The 21,420-nt window shown below is 34.1% G+C and overlaps 3 protein-coding genes across 4 annotated transcripts; 1 reads left to right on the forward strand and 2 right to left on the reverse strand.

Annotated features, from left to right (window-relative positions):
- Window positions 1-445: 445 nt before the first annotated feature.
- LOC107419748 (eukaryotic translation initiation factor 5A-2) lies at window positions 446-2,679 on the reverse strand. The gene is made up of 5 exons (XM_016028540.4): window positions 2,464-2,679; window positions 1,928-2,050; window positions 1,775-1,831; window positions 1,233-1,307; window positions 446-817 (listed from the first exon to the last, which is right to left on the reverse strand). Exons 1-5 carry the CDS (start codon window positions 2,584-2,586, stop codon window positions 713-715), a joined length of 483 nt encoding a protein of 160 aa, XP_015884026.1. The 5' UTR covers window positions 2,587-2,679; the 3' UTR covers window positions 446-712.
- Window positions 2,680-4,766: 2,087 nt separating this feature from the next.
- On the reverse strand, window positions 4,767-7,329 carry LOC107419754 (protein POLAR LOCALIZATION DURING ASYMMETRIC DIVISION AND REDISTRIBUTION). Its single transcript, XM_016028545.4, has 3 exons — window positions 6,692-7,329; window positions 6,112-6,593; window positions 4,767-5,425 (listed from the first exon to the last, which is right to left on the reverse strand). The coding sequence occupies exons 1-3, from the start codon at window positions 7,092-7,094 to the stop codon at window positions 5,108-5,110; spliced, it is 1,203 nt and encodes a 400-aa protein (XP_015884031.3). The 5' UTR covers window positions 7,095-7,329; the 3' UTR covers window positions 4,767-5,107.
- A 2,510-nt stretch (window positions 7,330-9,839) lies between these two features.
- Window positions 9,840-20,406, forward strand: LOC107409194 (formin-like protein 18). 2 transcript variants are annotated; one of them, XM_048476163.2, is made up of 19 exons: window positions 9,840-10,461; window positions 10,943-11,643; window positions 12,242-12,463; window positions 12,557-15,075; window positions 15,167-15,296; window positions 15,584-15,655; window positions 15,933-16,031; window positions 16,178-16,219; window positions 16,456-16,536; window positions 16,638-16,688; window positions 16,792-16,873; window positions 17,125-17,219; window positions 17,328-17,399; window positions 17,510-17,626; window positions 18,647-18,715; window positions 18,840-18,906; window positions 19,615-19,769; window positions 19,979-20,041; window positions 20,146-20,406. In XM_048476163.2, exons 1-18 carry the CDS (start codon window positions 10,389-10,391, stop codon window positions 19,982-19,984), a joined length of 4,653 nt encoding a protein of 1,550 aa, XP_048332120.2. In that variant the 5' UTR covers window positions 9,840-10,388; the 3' UTR covers window positions 19,985-20,041; window positions 20,146-20,406. The 2 variants fall into 2 exon arrangements, with proteins under 2 accessions (XP_048332120.2, XP_060673598.1); XM_060817615.1 differs by having other exon boundaries at window positions 19,615-20,041.
- Window positions 20,407-21,420: the final 1,014 nt, after the last annotated feature.

The following is a 21,420-nucleotide window of genomic DNA, read 5'->3' on the forward strand; positions in this document are numbered from 1 at the left end:
AGTTTCATTTGATCATAAAAAAACAATTTCGCCACCTATCACCTTTTTTTCCATTTTCCTAGACCTCCAACAATCTAAACCACAAGAAACACGTAAAAAACACACATGCAATCCAACATCAGAATAATGAATTTGATTGATCATTCGTGGTTATACTTGTACAATTGCCAAAAGTACAATCACAACTCTTCGAAGAATCGATTGTGGAATTCGAATTGGTACCAAAAAAATATATATATATATATATATATCAATTAATTTTGAACAAATTGGTACAAAACAAAATCAATTAATTTTCAACAGTGTCAAAGGTTTAACAATACAGAGATTCACTGCAAATAATATCAATCGAACAAACACTTAAAAAGCAGTACATTTTCAGCTGAAATATTCCAGAATTTAAATTTTGAGTTTTCTGAAAGAAAACAAAACCTGAATAACAAGCTTAAATTCAAAACCTCACCTTTCAATTCCAATTCAAAGTAAACAATCTAAGGTCACAGAAAAATTATCCCAAGAAAATTGAAAAATAAATAACACAACATAGATACCGTAACGGGCAGTGAAAACCCCCACCATATATCTGGAATTATCCTAGAAAATAGTGGTTCAGGTCTATGAGTTGTGCAACTACATGACTTACAGCACTACTCAAAGTTCATTTAAAAGGTTTTGAAGTATTCATAGAGATGAAAGATTGAAACCATGGAACTCAATTCTTAGGGCCAATGTCCTTCAGGGCACAAATCTGTTCCTCTCCCATTGCTGACATAACTGACACAACAAGATCTTTTCCTTCAGCAAACCCTTCTTTAATCTAGATACAAGAAGAGCAAACCATATGTGTTAAAAAAAAAGCTGGCAAATATCAAGACATTGCCTATATGAATTAAAAAAATGCAAAATTGCCTATTACAATTAATTAAAATTGCCTATTAGAGGGGAAAAAAAATGAAGCAGGAAAGTACAAATAAGACTCTCTGCTAACTCCATAGAGAAAAAATATATATAAATAAAAAAATAAAAAACAGAAAAGGAAATAAAAATCCTTCAACATGCATCTTCTGATAGTAGAAAAAGAAATTTTTTTTAAAGATGGCTAATGTTCTTCAATCCAAAAACAATAATGGGTATTTCAATGTAGCAATATCGACAGCTATTTCAATAACGAGCTTTCTAAATCAAAAAGAAATGAACATAGAAGGAGCCATTTAAAAATAACTGTGACTAACCTGGGTGAGCAAATTTTCATCAGTGGGAAGCTTTAAATCATCCTTGGTGTTACCACTGTCAGTCAGGAGACTCACCTGCAAAACAATCGGAATTGATAATGATAAATAGCTCATTCGTACTTCATGAATCTAAACAGACTACCAGTTCTAGAATCCTGGTTCAGAAACACTAAACTTTGTAACAAACACTTAATCGAAATTGGTAATGATAACAAATGCTTAATCGGAATTGGTAATCATAAATAACTCATTCCTACTTCATGAATCTAAACAGACTTCTAACAAATGCTTAAGCTATTTTGACGCCAACAGACAACACGATAAGAAATTGTCTATTACAACCATGCTTGTCTAAAAGGAAAAGTACATAGATGCTTAAAATGAAACCGGTCAAATCCTTATGGTGATAGACAGAAAACAAAATAAAAAATGTCATCAAAAAAATTCATGAAAAAATAAATAAATAATAAATACGGTCAAAATGCTCATGATGATATTTGCACTCGGATTCTCAAAATTTTGAAAAAGAGAAAAATACTCACAAACCCATCTTCAGATATGTCAATCAGCTGATAATCAGTACGGTTAACATGTGGAACCTACAAAAAGAAATAAAATAAAATAAAATAAATGTGCATGAGGTTTAACATAATGATAAATAGGTGGAAATCTACCATATGGAAAATGATCCTTACATCGCAGTTATGTGACGATGGAACAATATCTTCCAGTTTCTTGGCAGTGAAAACATCAATTGCCACAAAGTGGCACTTAGCATGTCCGTGCTTGCCTGTTTTGGAGGTTGAAACCTCAACAACCTGATTCAACAATCCAAACATCTTTTAGAATCAAATTCAACAGACACATATAAAATATTAATAATAATAATTTTAAAAAAAAAAGTTAAAACCAATTACTAAGCTTTCACTTAAGCTCATAAATCAGCGAATCAGTTCAAAGTATCAGCAACAAGTACAATAATTTCATTCAAACGCTTTTTTGACTCGGACAAAAACAAAAAAGATCATATTCAACAACCAGATTTGACAGCAAATCAAATTCAATAGAACAAAATTATAATACATGGAGACATTAACATTAAGATCTAAGATCAGACAGAGTATGATATAACAAACTGATAAGACCGAATTCGGAAATCAGAAAAATGAAAAAAATTGCGAGAGAGAGAGAGAGAGAGAGAGACAGAGACAGAGACAGAGAGAGAGAAGACCTTGCAGGGACGGCCTTTGATGACGATGTAGCCGTTCTTGCGGATAGTACCAGCCTGCTGAGGAAAGGTCTTGGAGGCTCCGGCGTCGGCCTTTGATTCGAAATGGTGATCATCGTCCGACATTTTTCTCTTTCTACGGCTTCCTCTCCTTTTCTCTGTTTCGGCTTTTTGTCACAAACGTCTAAAGAGAGGAGGAGGAGGAGGAGGAGGAGGAGGGAGATTCATTTCCTAGGGCAAACCAGTATTTATATTTTATATTCTCATGCACCTCTGGATATCGATTGTGAAATTGCCGTGAGTGAGTTGTTGGTATCTAACCGTTAGATGATAGAGAAATGAGAATCCATCCATTTTCGATGGTCTAGATCTTCCGCTATGTTAATGATCAATGATTGATGACAACAGAATTTATCGTCATGGTTTTTATTCTTATTTTGGTTCTTCTCATCCAAATTCTTTTTATGCAGGGTGTGTTTTGTTCTCACCAAAACACTGTTTTTTTCCTTTTTACTTTTTTTTTAAATATTAACTTAAATAATTTTGTACATCATGGTTTATTTTGATAATTATTGATTTAAAAATTTTGGATTACCAATATATATTTCAAAAATTATTCCTATAATTATTTTTTTTCAAAATTATTATAAAATGATATTAAAAAGGAATAAATGTACTTAAGTGTTCTGTATAATTACACAAAAGTTTTAATTGTGATTTTTAAAATCAATTGTAATATATAGATATCCCATATTTTCAAAATCATTTCAAATTGATCTAATCGGAATTAATTTTAATAGATCCCATTAATTTGGTCTAATCGGAATTAATTTTAATAGATCCCGTTAATTTGGAATTACGTATACCTCAAATGACATCCAAAAATAATTTTCCATTTTTTTCAAAATTTTATTTGTTTATTTTATAGGAACAAAAAAAAAAAAAAAAAAAGGGTAATTTAGCACCTTTTAAAATTATTAAATTTTGTTTTGGTGTCTCTAAAATTAATTTTTTCACATTGATAAAAAATATTAGATATTTAATAAAATTTAAGAGTTAAAAAAAATTAGATGCTAAAAAAAAATTAATAACACAATAAAGTATCAAATAGTAAGAAGAAAAATTGACATTCTCAGAAAAATACTAGATGTTCAAAAAAAATTTGATAGGCCGAAAAAATATTAGATGATATAAAAAATTTTAGCTTGATAAAAAAAATTTGAAAGCATGATAAAAAAATATTTTATATTAAGGAAAAATTAAAAAGGCTAAAAAATATCATATGTTCAAACATCTAGTATTTTTTTATCATTTGATTTTTTTCAGACTCTTAGTTTTTTTTTTTAATTTTTATATCTAGTATTTTTTGAGATTTTTTTTTTTTTAATATCTAGTATTCTTTTCGAACACTTAGTTTTTTTTTACGAACTAATAATTTTTTTGGCTTTCAAAATTATTATCAAGCTCTGGGATTTTTTTGAATATTTGGTATTTTATCATATTTTTAATTTTTTTTACTGTTTGGTTTTTTTTTAGGCTTTCAAATTTTTTTGAACATCTAGTATTTTTTTGAGGTTGACAAAATTTTTTTATTATCTAATTTTTTTTTTGAACTCTTAGATTTTATTAAACATCTAATATTTTTATCAATATGAGAAAATTAATTTTAGACACCCAAAATAAAATATAGTGATTTTAGAGGATGCTATAGTATATTTTTTTACTCGTACAAAATAAACAAATGAAATTTTAGAAAAAATTGAAAATCATTTTTGGAGTTACGTGTGAGATGCATTGATCCCAGATTAACGAAATCCGTTAAAATTAACCTCAATTGGACCAATTTGAAATAATTAAAAATAAAATAAAATATCAATATATTATAAATGATTTTAAAGATCTCAATTGAAACATTTGTTATTATATAAGATATTGAAATGCATTTATCCCATTAAAAATTATAGTAACAACCTTTATATTAAGTTTTTATAAAAAAAAAAAATCTCAATATTAAGTGATAGCAATAACATTTTTTTTTTATTGATAATGAGCAGCAACATTTTTCTTATTGTGTCCATCTTTCAACTCGGTTTCTCTCTATTGTTAAGCATCCAATAATTAAAAAAAAGAAAAGAAAAAAAAAGTAGAAATTAAAAAGAAAAAAAGAAAAAAGAAAAAAAGATTGGCGGATTTCCTTTTGAACCTTGAGCCACTAGCCAGCCCATTTCTCCTTGAAAAATTATGGCCCAATCTAAAGTATTTAAATATCGCATAAAATATTCCAGCAAATAATAAGACCATGAAAGTAATCCCCTGTACTATCACAAAAACAAAAAGGGAAAGTAATCTCCTGATAAGCATCGCGTATAAATATGTCAAACCACACTTAAAATAATTGCAAGAAGATAGAAATCCCAGTTCAGAATCTAGTTTATTGCGTTCTTTCAATCTGTGTATTATTATGAAGACAGCTTTTGGCTTTTGCGAAATACATTTCCACACAGTTGGACACATCCGCCAAAAGTTTCAAAATGGGGTAAATAACTAATCATTTTGAACATTAATTACAATTACAAATGGCAACTTACTACCTTAGCCTCAATAAGACCTCACTGTTACAAAGCTACTCAACAGTATGACTCTGACCTCAACAAGCAAAAAGTTTTGGATCTCGGTGGGAGATCTGCCGTGAAGTTGTTGGAATGTGCTGTGATACAAGCCTTGCAGTGTCTTTCCACCAAGAAACCTCTATTTCTTTCTCCTCAAGTTCGTTTATAGCACATTCTAAAGCAGCTTCAAGCTCTTTTATCCGTTCCTGCTGTCTACATTCCACCAGTTCATGCAATCTTCGCTCAACTTCAATGGGAGAAACCCCGTAGTTGGCTTCACTATCTGCCGCTTGTGGGTCAATTACCTCTCCAGAATTTAGGCTCTGGCTTATTGCAGGTGTAGCGTCCGCAATAGCCTGTCACTCTAAAGAGTCAGATATACAGAAGATACAACCAAGAACTTGGGATACAAATAGCAAAATTTATAATGAAGATCAATGAAAAAAGTTCCTATAAACATGTGTTTGCAGAATGGTAGATCCGAATACGTTTATCCTGAAAAAAGGGAATAGAATCTTGAAAATACAAAATCATCAAGTCTACCACTAGTTCTAACAGTCGATTTCCAGCATATGATCTTTTTAGATTGCTGGGATACTCCAAATTAGAGATTTGTCATTTGAATTTTAACATGCTCAAACCATTCGCTTTAAGTCCTTTATCAGGATACTTCTGCTGAGAGCATCTACTTCATTAAGAACAGAGGAAGAAGCATCCCCAACAACTATTCCAATATGTCATAAAAAAATGGGTGGAATGGCATTCAAGCAGCAACTATTCCACTATAATCGTATAGTAACACATGAAACTAAAATATTCTAGGACCCTCCTTATTTAGGCACTATAGACATGGAACAGTTCATATGCCAGTAAGAAAAAAAAATCAGGGGAAAGCTTTAATACATGTTTCGGAAAACCCAAGAAGACGGTCCGTAGTAAAAATGAGTATATGCAAGTTAAGCACCTCAAGTGGACACCAAAACACAATGGATCATACACAGACAAAATGGCACTAGAAAAACCAATTTTCTTCTTATCATACCTTCGACCTTGGCAGCGGTGGACGTTTTGATGAATGCTCGGTATCCAAGTTGAGCTGCAAACGTTCTAATTCGGCTTCAAGCTCTGCCTCGAGTTCATCCATTCCCACCGTACAATGTTTTTGTTCATATTTAACAATGCAATCAGAAGACTCATCCGATACCAAATCAGTTTCCAACTTTGGTAAAACGCAAGGTTGAATATCATTGGAATGCAATTGAAGTTGAAGATGACCATTGGAATTGGAACCTTCTTGAACATCGTCAATGGACGGATAGGAAAATTTACCATTGGGCGGCTCGATTGGCTTAAGGGGTGCGTTCATGTTCATCTTTTGCAATTCCTCTCTGACATTTTTAAGAAGATTTTCCATTTCGGTTCTCAACTTGGCCATCTTGGTGAGTTCGTTTTTACTTGCAGCAACGAGATATAGCAAACCGCAACCAATTCCCAAGTTGAAAGACGCAGCATTCCTATATCGTTCTGAGACATTTGTACAAACATTATTATTATCTCACAAAATTCTACCAAATTCAGAGCCATTTTAATTCTAATGCATTTACGGTTTCAAGAATTTTCACCTGAGTCTTCACCCTCGGTGGCCGAAAAAGCCGATTCGCCACCGGTCAGCGTTTTCATCGAACGGCTAGTGCGCAGGCATCCAGCTCCCATTTCGACCACCCTTTTCTCTCTCTTCTCGCTCCGGCTCCGTACCAAGATTCCTTTCCTCTCCTTGTCACGCCTCAGCAACGCCAAACAGCGAGCAATGATCCGCCTCGGCGACGTGCATTGCAGCCTCACGGACCAGACTCTTCGTGGCTCATCGACGCCACTCATTTGTAAACTGCCGTCGCCGTCGCCGTCGTTTTGTTGTTCTTCATCGGCGGCGAAAATGTCGGCTATGCGAAGATGGCGGGAGTTGGAGGAATCGAGAGTGAGGGTTTTGTAGAAGAGCTTCGTAAGTTTATTGTCTTTCTTCTTCATAATAAATACACGAATTAAATGCGATGTGGAAGTCACAGAGTTTAGTCACGGATATATAGAGAGAGAGAGGGGCACAAACACACACACACACACACACACACACACACAAGAGAGCTTGAAATCGCAGAGAAAAATGGAGGGAAAGTTTTAAGAGGTCGGGGGGGTTTGCACGGTTCCCGATGAGTTATGATTTCTCTTCTCTCTTTCTTTTTTCTTTTCTCTCTGTTCTATAATTGGTTCGTATTTATTGGTCGCCAAACACGTTTCACAAAAAATAACTGACAAAAGTAGTAATTACTATATTTGATTCCAACAATAAAAACTTATCTTCTTCAAACCATAACCTATGCTTTTAATTTACCCAAAAAAAAAAGAAAAAGATAACCTATGGTTTTATTTTATGACGAATTTCAGCTTCATACTATATTTTTGAGAAGTAATAAAAGCAAGATGGCCAAGGAAAGAGAAAAAGAGTGAGAAGTAATAAAAGTGCATTATTATATTCTATTGCCCAAAATTTGAATTTAAATGAAGGAAATTGAAATTGAATTTGAATGATGCAATTGAATATTCGCAAAAATATATCTATCTATATATATATATATATATATTTTTTTTGTTATGGATGAAGTTATTAAATATGTCCTCTATTATTGAAATTTTAAAATTTATAATAAATAACCAAATTTATGACAAAACAAAAAACAAAACCGGCTATATAAGTTTTTTAAGTCCGGGCAATCAAGTTTCAATATCGAATACTATAAATAAGCAGTGCTTTAATTCTTATAACGATGGAAACTCAAAATTTTTGCCGGCTTATTAACAACTATTTTAGTATAATGATTTGGTTTATTCAAATTAATAATTAATTTCTTTAAGAAAAATATTTATCAAATAATAGACATATATACTTGACGTCCAAAACAAAAGGAGAGAATTATACCATAGTAATAATGTAATATTTAAAAATATATGTATACGTGACAAAATGGTATTGGTGAAAGTTGGTATATCGTATATGTATAAACAAAGGGCCCACAAGCCATCAACTCTTGGAATCTACGGGTTAAAATGGGACCATTGGTTGCTTGGCAGTGTTAGAAATCTACGTTTGCTGGCACTCGGCAGACAGTGCTTGTCACTGCAGGAAAGGTTGTATGGAAACTGCAGTGATGGTCGAGCTTGAAAGTGGAAACCAATAAACCAATTTGTATTTTTCATTTTATTTTGAATTTTCATTTTTAATATATATATTTTTTAAATTTATAATTTATTCACATCTACCATTTTTCAACATGTAAAAGAGCAGTCAAATCTCCATTTTATATGTATTAACTTAAAGCATGCTTTACAAATACTTATTATTATTATTATTATTATTATTAACAAGAAATTCATAATTAAAAATAAAAAAGGTACGTCCAAATCACTACTTTATCGATATACAGGTATACAAGGGATACAAATTAAATTAATTTCATTGGTATATAAATAATTGAGAAATGTATTTTTCCTGGTAATAATTTTTTCCAGACATAATGCAAAATAGTCAAATTGTATTGTTAGTCAATATTAAATGAGAAATATCATGGTAAATTGCTTCTTCTTCTTTTCTTTTTTTTTTTTCTTTTTTTTCTCCTCAATACTTGATTTTCAAACTTGCTAATGGTAATATATCCTTATATTTCATTATTTGCAATGGTAGATTAATTTTTTGTTATATTATAGAATCATATGAATTTTTTTTCTTCTGCTTGATAATAATATTTTAGTCACATATGGTGAATTAGATGAAGGAAAAGTCAAATACTCTGCTGTGAAAGTGACTTTCTACAGGACACACCGCATCACTAATAATAGAAAGCACCAGCTGATGAAGCTTTTTTATTTTTTAAAAATCTGCATGAAACCTTAATATTGATTAATGCCTTATTTATTTATTTTTTTAATAAATATCATATAGATTTGCGCTTAATCATGTACTTTAACAAACTCTTTGGCCAGAGAATAGAGAGGCTTTGGTGGACCAAATTGTCTTTTGGCTCTTTTGTAATCTTATACCAGGTGTTACGCCTTGTTCTATGCTAATTAAATAACGTGTCAATTATTTTATAATATTATTGACCCATTGCTTATTAAACGAAATTAAAATAAAACAAATGAGTCAATCATTTTCTCTTTTACGTTAATTATATTATGGGCCTTTCAAACTTTTTTGAAAGTGGGGACAAATTTATAATTCGATTAGTTGAGAGACGAGGACACTGGGCCTATATACTACTACAATTATATATTTAATAAATCGATAAACATGGTACCAAACGTTGCAATTTGGCAACTGGATTTTCTATATTTTGTTACACCCACCCCAAACTCCGGGAGAGTATTATAAAAAGATTTACATCCATGAATTATGATTATTAAAAACCATATTCTAAAATTAATTCATGGGTAATCAGATATATATTGTGACAATTCTTTATTTCTTAATATTTTGAAGCAAGAAAATTCATTAGAATTAATAAGTTTAATAATATTAATATGGTTTTGTACCTTTTTTTAATAACCCAAAATAACGGTGCGGATTTTTTATTTAATTAAAAAATACACACACTCACGCACGTGCGGAAACTTGTAATAGATCCAACCCTATACTATTGCTTTGTAAAAGAAAGAAAGAAGAAAATAATAATAATAATAATAATAATAATAAATCAAAACGAAAACACGCATCGTTATCGATCATCCATCATCTATCAAGCTCATAAGCCAAAGACAGAGACAGAGAGAGACAGAGACACACGGACACAAACATGGATAGACAGGGACAAACCTGAGATCCTTATCACGATCCCTTATTCTTTATCATCTGTAATAACAAACCCACGACGTTGGAAAATAATGGAATATTCCTCCACCCAAATTTTCTCTCTCTAAATCCAAACACAGACCACATAAACACAGTCTTTCTCTCTCTAGAGCACAGCGTCCTCTTGATTGAAAGCTAAGTTTCCCTTCCTATACACACCTAGTGTGAATGTCAAGAAAGCATTAAAACGTTTACCCCAGAAAGTATTTTTCAAGACCCAGCAAAACCTATACCTCTGGTTCCTGAATATACACTCCCCTGTGTATCATCATGACCGTTGCTGTTGTTGTTGTTTATCTTGTCTGGGAATTTTTGTGATCTGGGTATTTGGGTATTGATGGGCTTCGGCTATTCTGCAATGTGGGTTGTGTTAGAGCATTTATAGGCTCTCTGTGGATGGTATTTTTGGATCTTGAAAGGCAATGGCGTTGTTCAGGAAGTTCTTTTATAAGAAGCCGCCAGATGGACTTCTGGAGATCTCTGAAAGGGTTTACGGTAATGCTTTTTGTTGCTCTAAATTCTTTGGAAATTTTGGTTATTTTGAGGATTAGATGGTAATATGGGTTTTCTTTTGTCCAATTTTATCTCAATTTTCATGTTTGCAATTGCTCAAATAGGTAGTGGTCTGTCACATCTTATTATTCTTTAAGATTTTATGTAATTATTACAGTACGCATAATCCCATATTTACTATCAGAGAAGAGTCTGCAGTAACGGAAGTGAAGACTAAAAGAGAAAAAAAAAAAAAATGAAACAAAATTCCTGGAAGGTGACAGAAGGCACATTGCAAAATTTGGTCATCAGGCTCACAGTGATATTCATATTTATGATTTTCCATTGTTGAATTATCAATAATGTTTTGCAAGGAAACACCTTCTGTGTTAATACAAAATTTTCTTCTACGTCTTAATCACGTGAAGAAAATGTATGATACAACTTATACATGCTGTTGAAACTATTATATTTCCAAATGCAGTGTTTGATTGCTGCTTTACTACGGATGTTTGGGAAGAAGATGAATATAAAATCTATATAGGAGGCATAGTTGGTCAACTTCGTGAACACTTCCCAGATGCTTCATTCATGGTATTCAACTTCCGAGAGGGAGAAAGCCAAAGCCAGATTTCTAATATACTGTCTGAGTATGATATGACAGTAATGGATTATCCTCGACATTATGAAGGTTGTCCGTTGCTTACAATGGAGATGATCCACCACTTCCTAAGATCAAGTGAAAGCTGGCTTTCACTTGGGCAGCAAAACGTGCTCTTGATGCATTGTGAACGAGGAGGGTGGCCAGTTTTGGCCTTCATGTTGGCTGCACTCTTGATTTATAGGAAGCAGTATACAGGGGAGCAGAAGACATTGGACATGATTTACAAGCAAGCACCTCGGGAACTTTTGCAGTTGATGTCACCGCTGAATCCTCTTCCTTCACAGCTGAGGTATCTCCAGTATGTATCAAGAAGAAATGTGCGCTCAGAATGGCCTCCACTGGATAGGGCACTTACATTGGACTGTATCATTCTGAGATTCATTCCTAATTTGGATGGAGAGGGAGGCTGTCGTCCAATATTTAGGATATATGGCCAGGACCCTTTTATGGCTGCTGATCGCACTCCTAAAGTTTTGTTCTCCACTCCAAAGAGGAGTAAACTTGTTCGGCATTACAACCAGGTGGTTTAAAGTATTTTTTACTCTTTTTCTTTCTTTGGCAATTTTAACATTTTATCTGTATGGATTAAAGGATGATGTTGCTTGATGATTTGCCATGTTAAAATGGTAAATATCCACAATGTTTTTGTTCGTTTTTGGGGGACAAAGTGCAGTTGCAAGTTTAAGAAGACCCTGAAATGTGGGTCTCTGCATGATATATATATATATATGTATATATAATATATGGAAAAGTTTTAGTACCTCTGCTGAATTAGATAACTTATTACAGATATTGGTTTATGGTGTGTTAATGGATCTTTAGTTGCAGCAATGACCTTGAAGTCTGTCAATGCAAAATCTCATTAAAAACTGGAAACTGGACCTTGAGGCTTGGAGTAGCTTGTTTGTTATTAACCACATCAGGAAGGTTTTTTTTTACCAGTGCCACTATGCCCCCACTTTGGTCGATGGAGCAAGATAGTTGCATTCCATGTTTCTTGATGTTGATGCACTGCTTTTGGATTCATAGAAGGAAATACAGTATTACGTTTTTTGTTTTAAATTTTCTCACTCCAACTTTCATTTTGATTTTAGATTAATTCTTCATTTCTTTTTGCAGGCAGATTGTGAACTAGTGAAAATTGATATCCACTGCCATACACAAGGTGATGTTGTTCTTGAGTGTATAACTTTGGATAGTGATTTGGAACGTGAACAGATGATGTTCCGGGTCATGTTCAATACGGCATTTATAAGATCAAACATTTTGATGCTCAACCGTGATGAAATTGACATCTTATGGAATGCTAAGGATCAATTTCCCAGGGATTTTAGAATAGAGGTATTTATCTTTCTTGCTTTATTTTTGGTTTTGTTTAGAACTATAGCAAATTCAAACTATGGAGGCAACTGATTTTTATGCATCTGAATGAAGGTTCTTTTCTCGGAGATGGATGCTGGTACTTCTCTAATTTCAATTGATTTGCCTGGCTTAGAGGAGAAAGAAGGCCTTCCTGTGGAAGCATTTGCTAAAGTTCAGGAGATTTTTAGCAATGTGGATTGGCTAGATCCAAAGACAGATGTAGCACTAAATGTACTCCAGCAAATCACTGGTTCAAATGTCTTACAAGGAAAGTTGGACACTCTATCTGCCCAAACTGCAGAATCTGGTAGCTTGTTTCTGGAATCAACTCCTGAAAATAAAACAGATTTTGAGTCATCAGGAAATAATATCATGGGTCCTAAATCTATGATTTCTATGTCCTCTTTTGAACCATCTATAGATTTAAATTTAATTAAAAAGAAGATTGAACCCCGAGAACTGCAGGATGAAAGCTCAATTAGAATGAAAATAGAACCCCAAGGAAGGCAGGATACATATTCAATTGGAAAGACGGTCGAACCCCAAGGAAGGCATGACAGAAATTCAACTGGAGAGAAGATTAATCCGCAAGGGCTGCAAAATGAAAGCTCAAACAGAATGAAAGTTGAACCCCAAGGGAGGCAGGTTACATATTCAATTGGAAAGACTGGAAGGAAGATTGAACCCCAAGGAAGGCATGATACATTTCCGATTGGAAAGATCATTAAACCCCAGGAACTGCAGGATGCAAGCTCAATTGGAGTGAAGGTTGAACCCCAACAAACGCAGGACACAAAACCAATTGGAAAGGAGATTGAATCCCAGGGACTGCATGATGCAAGCTCAATTAAAATGAAGACTGAACCCCAAGTAAGGCAGGATACAAATTCAATATGGAAGAAGATTGGACCCCAGGAAGCTGAGAAGAAAACTGAATCTCAAGTAAAGCAGGATACAGAGGCAATTAGAAAGATTGTTGAACCCCAAGACTGGCAAATTGCTTTCCAGCGGCCTACCCAATCTAAGATCATTACTCCAAGAGTGCCTAAAACTTCTTTATCTGCTCCAGTTTCATATAGTAATTCCTTGCAGGGGTCACCTGTGCCCATATCAAGATACCATAGTGCACCATCAGCCCTTGGCATTACTGCTTTACTGCATGATCATGCTGCATCTAATAGGGAAGAAGAATCCTTGCATCCTCTGATTGTATCACCACCTTCTCATACTACTTCAGCTCCTAATTTAACTCGACCTAGATCCATGCAGCCTGGAAATATGGGTGTACCAGTCCCACGACCACCACCATTGCCTTTCTCAATAGATGCTCCTACAACGAGAAAGACATTTGCAATTCCTCTGCCTTGTCCTCCTCTGCCACCATCACCATCACCAACACAACCAACTGCAAAAGCTATTCATCATCCTCAAACCTCATTGCAGGGGAGATGTCAGTCAGCACCAATTCCTCCTCCCCCACCGCCACCTCCTTTGTCAGGGGCATCAGTGTCTGTTCCTATCAAGGGCTCATCTCTAATTCCCTCTCCCCCAATTTTACCCCCTTCATACACAGAAGCATCTTCATCTTCCTCTGTCACAAACATAATTTCAACTCCCTCGCCCCCTCCCCCTTCTTTCCCTCAAAAATCTTCATCATCAGCTTTTAAAAACTCACTTTCAGCTCCGCCTCCGCCTCCTCCTCCCCCTCCCCCTCCCCCTTCTAGTTCAGTTGCATCTCCCGATCCTGTTTTGCTGCCTAAGAGCTCAAATGTAAAATCTGGTCCACCACCTCCTCCTCCCATGCATCCAGGTTCTGTCTCAAGTTCTATGGTAACATCTTCAGCACCACCACCACCTCCACCTCCACCTCCACCTCCCATACATCCTATGGCTGGCACAAGTACCAAGGTAACATCTTCAGCACCACCGCCACCTCCACCTCCAATGCATTCTAGTACCATAGTAACATCTGCATCATCTCTGCCACCTCCACCTCCTATGCGTCCTACATCTGGTCCAAGTTCCACTGTTACGTCTTCAGCACCACCACCACCTCCACCTCCTATGCGTCCCACATCGGGTCCAAGTTCCATGGTAACGTCTTCAGCACCACCACCACCTCCACCTCCACCTCCTGTGCGTCCCACATCTGGTCCAGGTTCCATTGTAACATCTTCAGCACCACCACCACCTCCACCCCCTATGCGTCCTACATCTGGTCCAAGTTCCATGGTAACATTTTCAGCACCTCCACCACCGCCTCTTCTTTTTGCATCAAAGAATTCTATGTCTCAGAATTCTGCAAATGGTCCACCAGCACCACCTCCTGCCCCTCTTATCAATGGAGTGTTGAAAGCTGGTAGTGCCTCTGCAAATCAGTCTGGAATTGGCAATTGCAATGTTCCTTCAGTTCCTGGACCACCTTCTAGCGCTCTCCTTGGTTCAAAGGGACGGGGCCTATCACGTGCAGGTCCTAGAAACCTGGCTCAATCTAAAAAATCTAATTTGAAACCATATCATTGGTTGAAATTAACAAGGGCCATGCAAGGAAGCTTATGGGCTGAGACACAAAAAAGTGATGAAGCTTCCAAGTATGCCTCGCTTGTTCATAAATGTTTTCAGTTCATATAAATATGATTTGGGAGGCATTTCTCTTTTCTGATTCTATTTTGTCTGAGTCAGGGCTCCAGAGTTTGACATGTCAGAACTTGAGAGTCTTTTCTCTGCCGCTGCACCAAATTCTGAGCATGGAAGCACAGGTGGAAAATCAAATCGCCGGTCCTCAGGACCTAAAACTGAAAAAGTTCAGCTGGTAATTAAGATTGCAACTTAGCACTGCGTTTACTTTTCTTTTGTAGCTAGAGAAATTTGTCTTGACCTGTGAAATAAACTGGCTTTACCTAGTTTATGCTGGTAATTTTCCTCCATAAAGTTTACAAGCTAGAAAATTACCTCAGTGCAGGTTTCACTTGCAAAGCCCTGTTTTTATTCGTCTTAGTGTTAATTGCATTTTGGGATGTGCATTGGCATGAAAAGAAGATCAATGGAATACCAGGTGTCTGTTTGCTTCTTGATGAACATGTTACTGGTTTATTGCAGATTGAGCTAAGGCGGGCATATAATTGTGAGATCATGCTTTCTAAAGTGAAAATCCCTCTGCCGGATTTAATGGTAAGATAAACCAATTGCCATTTGTTTGCAAAATGATTTTTAACTAGGGCATTTTCTTTTTGGGATTTGGGGATTATTATCTTCTTTAGAATTATCAGACTTGACTATTGAACACAACTATTTCGATTTCAAACCAACAACGATTTTTAATAAGTCGCTTAAATTCTTCATAAATACCCAATTGTTTAAGTTCTTGGATGCAGTTGTTTATTCTAGAGATTCCAGCCTTGAGCAATATTTTTGATTGCTTTTCCTAAATCCATGTTCCCTCTTCCAGAGTGCAGCTCTTGCCTTGGATGATTCAACTTTAGATGCTGATCAAATTGAGAACCTCATAAAATTCTGTCCTACAAAAGAAGAGATGGAATTACTTAAGGTACTTTTCTCCTTTTTCAGATGTATTCTTTTGACTTCCCCTTTTATAATGTGTCTCAGTAAGTTCCAGATAATTTCTTTTTCCTATTTAATTTTCAATGTTTCTCCCGTGTTCCTTTGAGCTTATGGTCATGCTTATATACACAGAATTATAGTGGAGACAAGGAAAACTTGGGAAAATGTGAACAGGTTAGTGGCTTTAACCTTTCATTCTTATTCCATCTTTCTTCACATTGAAGTTACTCTCAAGGCTTCTTGGCTAGGGTCACTGTTAGAATTCAATGAAGAAATTGTGCATTATGTTATGAATGGCTTTAATTGAACTGCCATGCATATTTTGAGAAAACCACATGGATAACTATCTTAGTTCTCTCTCTCTTTTCCGGTCAAGTTTTGATTGATGGATTTTTGCTCATTTTCCATAGTTCTTCTTAGAATTGATGAAAGTACCACGGGTGGAATCCAAACTAAGAGTATTCTCGTTCAAAATACAATTTTATACCCAGGTAAGAGAAAATATCTTTAATCTTTTTGCTTTCAGGTTTTCTCCATATTGTATTGCTTCTTGTTTTACATGTTTTGCATTGTTTTGCTCTTCTTTTTTCAGGTTTCTGATCTTAGAAATAATTTGAATATTGTCAATTCTGTAGCGGATGAGGCAAGCATCTTTATCTTTCATAGTTTTTTAGTATATTTTCTGAAGGTGTTTTCCTTGAACATTTTCATCAGTTATATAACTTTCGTTAAACTGTGCTTATCAGATCAGAAATTCGGTTAAGTTGAAGAGAATAATGCAAACGATTCTTTCTCTGGGTAATGCTTTGAACCATGGAACTGCTAGAGGTGAGTGGGATATATTATATAGTTACTGCTTTGTATATGTGCATTATAAGATAGTTAATGTAGTAACTACAACAAAAGTGTTAGTTTGGTCAAAGAAAAGTATTATCTTATAACTCTTTTATCAGCAGAAAATGGATTTTTTCTCATTTTTCTTTGTTCCAATATCTTGTTCTTTTTCTTATTCCTCTTTTTCTTTTTCTTTTTTTATGTTTTATTGGTTGGGAATTTAGTTTATAACATTACTGTTGTAGGTTCTGCAATTGGTTTTCGATTAGACAGTCTCCTTAAACTGACAGATACACGAGCCCGAAACAACAAGATGACTCTCATGCATTATCTTTGTAAGGTATAAATTTTCTTCTTTTGAGCTTTGTTTATGTTATCTATCATCGTTGAAAACTTCATATCCATATAAAATTTTTTGGTGATAGTTTCTCTGTTTGGCAAGCTGTAGGTGCTTGCTGAAAAGCTTCCAGACCTTCTTGATTTTCCAAAGGACCTTGTGAGTTTGGAGGCTTCAACAAAGGTATTCGCTTTCGTAACTTTTTACCAATTTCTTTGGTTTTGTTCTTTTGGCTCAAAATATATATATATATATATATATATATGTATATATATATATATATTGTGCTGCAGATCCAATTGAAATATTTGGCAGAGGAAATGCAAGCCATTAGTAAAGGATTAGAGAAGGTTGTCCAGGAATTGTCTGCTTCAGAAAACGATGGTGTTGTTTCTGAAAATTTTTGCAAGGTACTCTAAAATCCGTCACTACTTACCTTCAGGCATGCAGATAAGCTTAAAACGTTTCTTTCCTCGATATGTGGAACTAAGTTTATCACATTCTCTTCTTCGCTCTCTCTTCCACCATTTTTCTTCTTCTTCTCGTAACCTCTGTTTATCATTCTTTTAACTCAGTTGAATTCTTATGAGAGTAAACAATGAGAGATTAAGGATCATCAGTGCTCTCCCCGGAGAGTTAGAATTCTAGTGCTTTGGTGCTTTCCTAGTTTTCGCTAGCAAGGGAGATTTAGAGGAACCAGAATTTTGAGAGAGAGAGAGAGAGAGAACTAAGGGAAAGGAGCGCCATGAGGAAGGGCTTTGGACTTGGGACTTGACATGCTAGCAAGTCATTTGTTTGCATGTGTGTGTTTTCTCGAAAAATACTTGAAAAGTTATATCAGCGTTTCAAAATGGTAGTCACAACTTAACGTTGTTTCAAAGATCTTAATAAAAATTAGAATTAAATAATTAAAAAAATTTGGGTTACCTCTTATGAAAAAAAGAAAGAAGGAATAAATAAAATAAATTAGAAGTAAAAATTAAAATGAAAATTTTTAAAAACTATAAATAAAAAGAGAGAGAGAGAGAGAGAGAGAGATAAAAGAAAAGAGAAACCGCCCCTTAAATTGGTTCCTTATTGTAATCACAAGCCAAGCACCAATTACGAATCAGAAGCTAATCAAGATTTAATTACCGCCTGCAATTATGCTTTGGCAGACCATAAGTTCTGAGGCATGTGGAAGGCCTGCAAGGTGAATGGCTATGCATGCTAGTGCCCATTGAAGTTTCCTTTCCAACAACAAGCATTTTTTGTTGTCAAAAGCAAAGTCTAGGATCTGCCTGCCTTAAAGATTTTTAAGTATTATTTTAGGATTATACATTGTTTTTAAATTTTATTTTAGGATTATAAATTGTTTTGGATTATATACTGTTACTATCTTTTAGTTGCTTTAATTACCAATGACATGTTTTCCATTGAGAAATATTCAGATATTGAAGGAGTTCCTTAGTCATGCTGAAGCTGAAGTCAGATCTTTGGCTTCACTTTATTCTAATGTGGTATGTATCAAATTCTGCTAGGAGATTGTATTTCGACTCTGGTGTTCCTGCAACATAAAATGCGAGCAATATTGGATTGACAAATTTTTTTTTTTTTTTTTCCTTGAAACTTGATTGTTTACAGGGTAGAAATGCAGACGCATTGGCTCTATATTTTGGTGAAGATCCAGCTCGTTGTCCATTTGAGCAAGGTATATATAGTAATAACACATTCAGATATTATTACCCTTTTCTTGGCTATAAGACATTACTGCAGAATGCAAATGGTAACAATTTGATAATTGATGCTTTTACTACATGCAAGACATAAAACAAAAACATTGTTTGCTCTTTCTATTTCTGATGGTTTGTTTCTGCTCTTTATAAGTAGACAATAGAATACACAGTATCACCATTCAAAGTGATTAAATACATGAACGAATGCTTCTCTAGAAATGTAGAAAAGATAAAATAAACTAACTTGGCTGAGCGAACGAGACATATGGAGTACTTTCAGAATGTCAGTTGATACTCTGGATTAAATGTAACAAACTGACAATTGGATAGCCTTGGTAGATCATCCTGAATGGGGTAACAGGATTATTAATGCCCAAACCTTCACCTATTTGTTAAAGCTTGACCTTGCCGGCTGGCTTTGTATTTTTATTTATTGAAACAAACAGAATCTCTAACTTATATATGTTTTTGGAAATGCTTACTAGGGTAACGGCTAAATACATGTTAGTTTGTTATATGTTAAAAGTATTTATCACAACATTTGAATGGAGAGAGAACTAACTGCTAGCATTTACTCTTCTGACTGCTTTCGTTAGCATTAACAACTCTACAAGTGCCTTTATTCTCTAATATTTATATTGCAATTTTCTTGTATTGTCTTTATTGGGAATATTGTCCTGTAGTTGTATCCACTTTGCTCAACTTTGTGAGGATGTTTGTTCGGGCACATGACGAAAACTGCAAGCACATGGAATTTGAAAGGAAGAAGGCCCAGAAGAAAGCTGCTGAACAAGAGAAGATGAAGCTGTCTACTCCCCAGAAAGATTCTCAACTCTTGGTACAAACTCCTGTCAAGAGTGGGAACATCAAATGATACTTTCATCGTTTCACCATTTTCGATTTGATGGTTCATTAATTTATTCGCTCATGGATGAGGCATCTTAGAAGGAAGGATAACTCTTACAAGTGGCACCACTGATGCTGATGACATGAGATTTTTTTTTTTTTTTTTTTTTTTTTTTACTTTTTTCTTTTTTCCGATTACAGTATTAAATAGCAGTTAATTCAATGCTGGTCACGTACAGATGAATAGAAGATCCACTTAAAGCAGTAAGCATATTAGCATCCCTTTGAAATTTTTTCATATAGCATCTCTGAGACTTTAGGTTATATCTATTTGCTCTCTTTAATGTGGTTTACTGTTTTTGTACCAGGGATGCAAGATTTTTGGTGCCTTGTTGGATAATGAGAAGCCTCTTGTATGATACCTTTTGTTGCATAAATATCGGTCATAGTTAGTTTTGGTTTTTCTTTCCTATATTTTTCTTCTTCTTTTTTTTTTTTTGTTTAGTTAAATAGTTATATTATTTCTTCTGTAATCTGTATATCTTTTGAGATTTAGGAATGTAAATGATTATATATATATATATATATATATCTTAATCTTATGAAGTTAGTGAGGAGCAATTAAAATATGTCCAAAATGGATCTGTGATTTCAAGCTCAGTGTTCCATAGCCAGAATTTTGAAATTTGAACCATAAAACTTTTAGTAAACTTTATTTACAACAAATATTTTGGATTTTGGAAAAATTATAAACATTTTAGGGAATTACAAACATTCTGACCTCTTGATTGAAAACTCCGAATGATGAGGAACCAAATTTTTTCTCTACCCTATTCAAATACAAATGGGACTTGGATTGAATGTGATAAACATTCCCATTTTTGTTCTTTTTCATGTTTTCCAATAAATGGCTGAAATTATCTGTCAACCATAGCCTTTTTTAGTCCACCACTTTTTCTAGGTGTTCATAACAAAATTATAAAAGCAGGGACTTCTATCGTATAAGACAACACTCATTTCAGCTATATCATTTCATTAGTGGACTCCATATAGAATTCAATTTTAAATCCTTCAAAAGAGAAACTAAATCAGTGAATGACAATTGCAAGCAATTTATATGTACAAAAAGTCGTTTATTAGTTATGACCAAAAAAAAAATCATTTATTAGTCAATATAATAATAATTATATTAGGGTTTTTAATCTCAACCACTAAATTTGATAAGTTTGTTTAATTGAATTTGTCATATTTTTAAAATTAAATCTAAAGGGTTAATTTTATAAAATTTTAATATAATATTATGAAGTCAATCTCGTAAAAGGCAAATTATATATACAATATAATTAATAATGTCCACAATAAATATATATATATATATATATATATATATATATATAGAGAGAGAGAGAGAGAGAGAGAGAGAGAGAGAGAGAGAGAGAGAGAGAGAATATTTTGCTATAGTAAATGTACATCTTAGAAAGAGTGCTTTGACTTTATCAGTATAAATGAATCAATACAAAATTATCAATATTACCATAATGAATTAGATCTATAAAGGGATCAGACCATTATGATCCGTTATATTAACAGGTGAATCTGTTATAATTTGTTTCATTTGTTTAAAAGGGTATATTTGGTAGTTT

Source organism: Ziziphus jujuba, chromosome 5 (genome assembly GCF_031755915.1).
Source record: "Ziziphus jujuba cultivar Dongzao chromosome 5, ASM3175591v1".
Taxonomy (NCBI): Eukaryota; Viridiplantae; Streptophyta; class Magnoliopsida; order Rosales; family Rhamnaceae; genus Ziziphus; species Ziziphus jujuba.

Excerpts from the sequence above, each read along its gene's own strand:
- LOC107419748 (XM_016028540.4), bottom strand. The coding sequence starts at position 2,586 with ATGTCGGACGATGATCACCATTTCGAATCAAAGGCCGACGCCGGAGCC. Across the intron at positions 2,051-2,463 it reads TCAAAGGCCGTCCCTGCAAG|GTTGTTGAGGTTTCAACCTC; the intron begins GTCTTCTCTCTC and ends TTGTTGAATCAG. Across the intron at positions 818-1,232 it reads ATGAAAATTTGCTCACCCAG|ATTAAAGAAGGGTTTGCTGA; the intron begins GTTAGTCACAGT and ends TCTTGTATCTAG.
- LOC107419754 (XM_016028545.4), bottom strand. The coding sequence starts at position 7,094 with ATGAAGAAGAAAGACAATAAACTTACGAAGCTCTTCTACAAAACCCTC. Across the intron at positions 6,594-6,691 it reads CACCGAGGGTGAAGACTCAG|AACGATATAGGAATGCTGCG; the intron begins GTGAAAATTCTT and ends CAAATGTCTCAG. Across the intron at positions 5,426-6,111 it reads CACCGCTGCCAAGGTCGAAG|GCTATTGCGGACGCTACACC; the intron begins GTATGATAAGAA and ends TTAGAGTGACAG.
- LOC107409194 (XM_060817615.1), top strand. The coding sequence starts at position 10,389 with ATGGCGTTGTTCAGGAAGTTCTTTTATAAGAAGCCGCCAGATGGACTT. Across the intron at positions 15,656-15,932 it reads TCCCTCTGCCGGATTTAATG|AGTGCAGCTCTTGCCTTGGA; the intron begins GTAAGATAAACC and ends TCCCTCTTCCAG. Across the intron at positions 17,400-17,509 it reads GTTTGGAGGCTTCAACAAAG|ATCCAATTGAAATATTTGGC; the intron begins GTATTCGCTTTC and ends ATTGTGCTGCAG.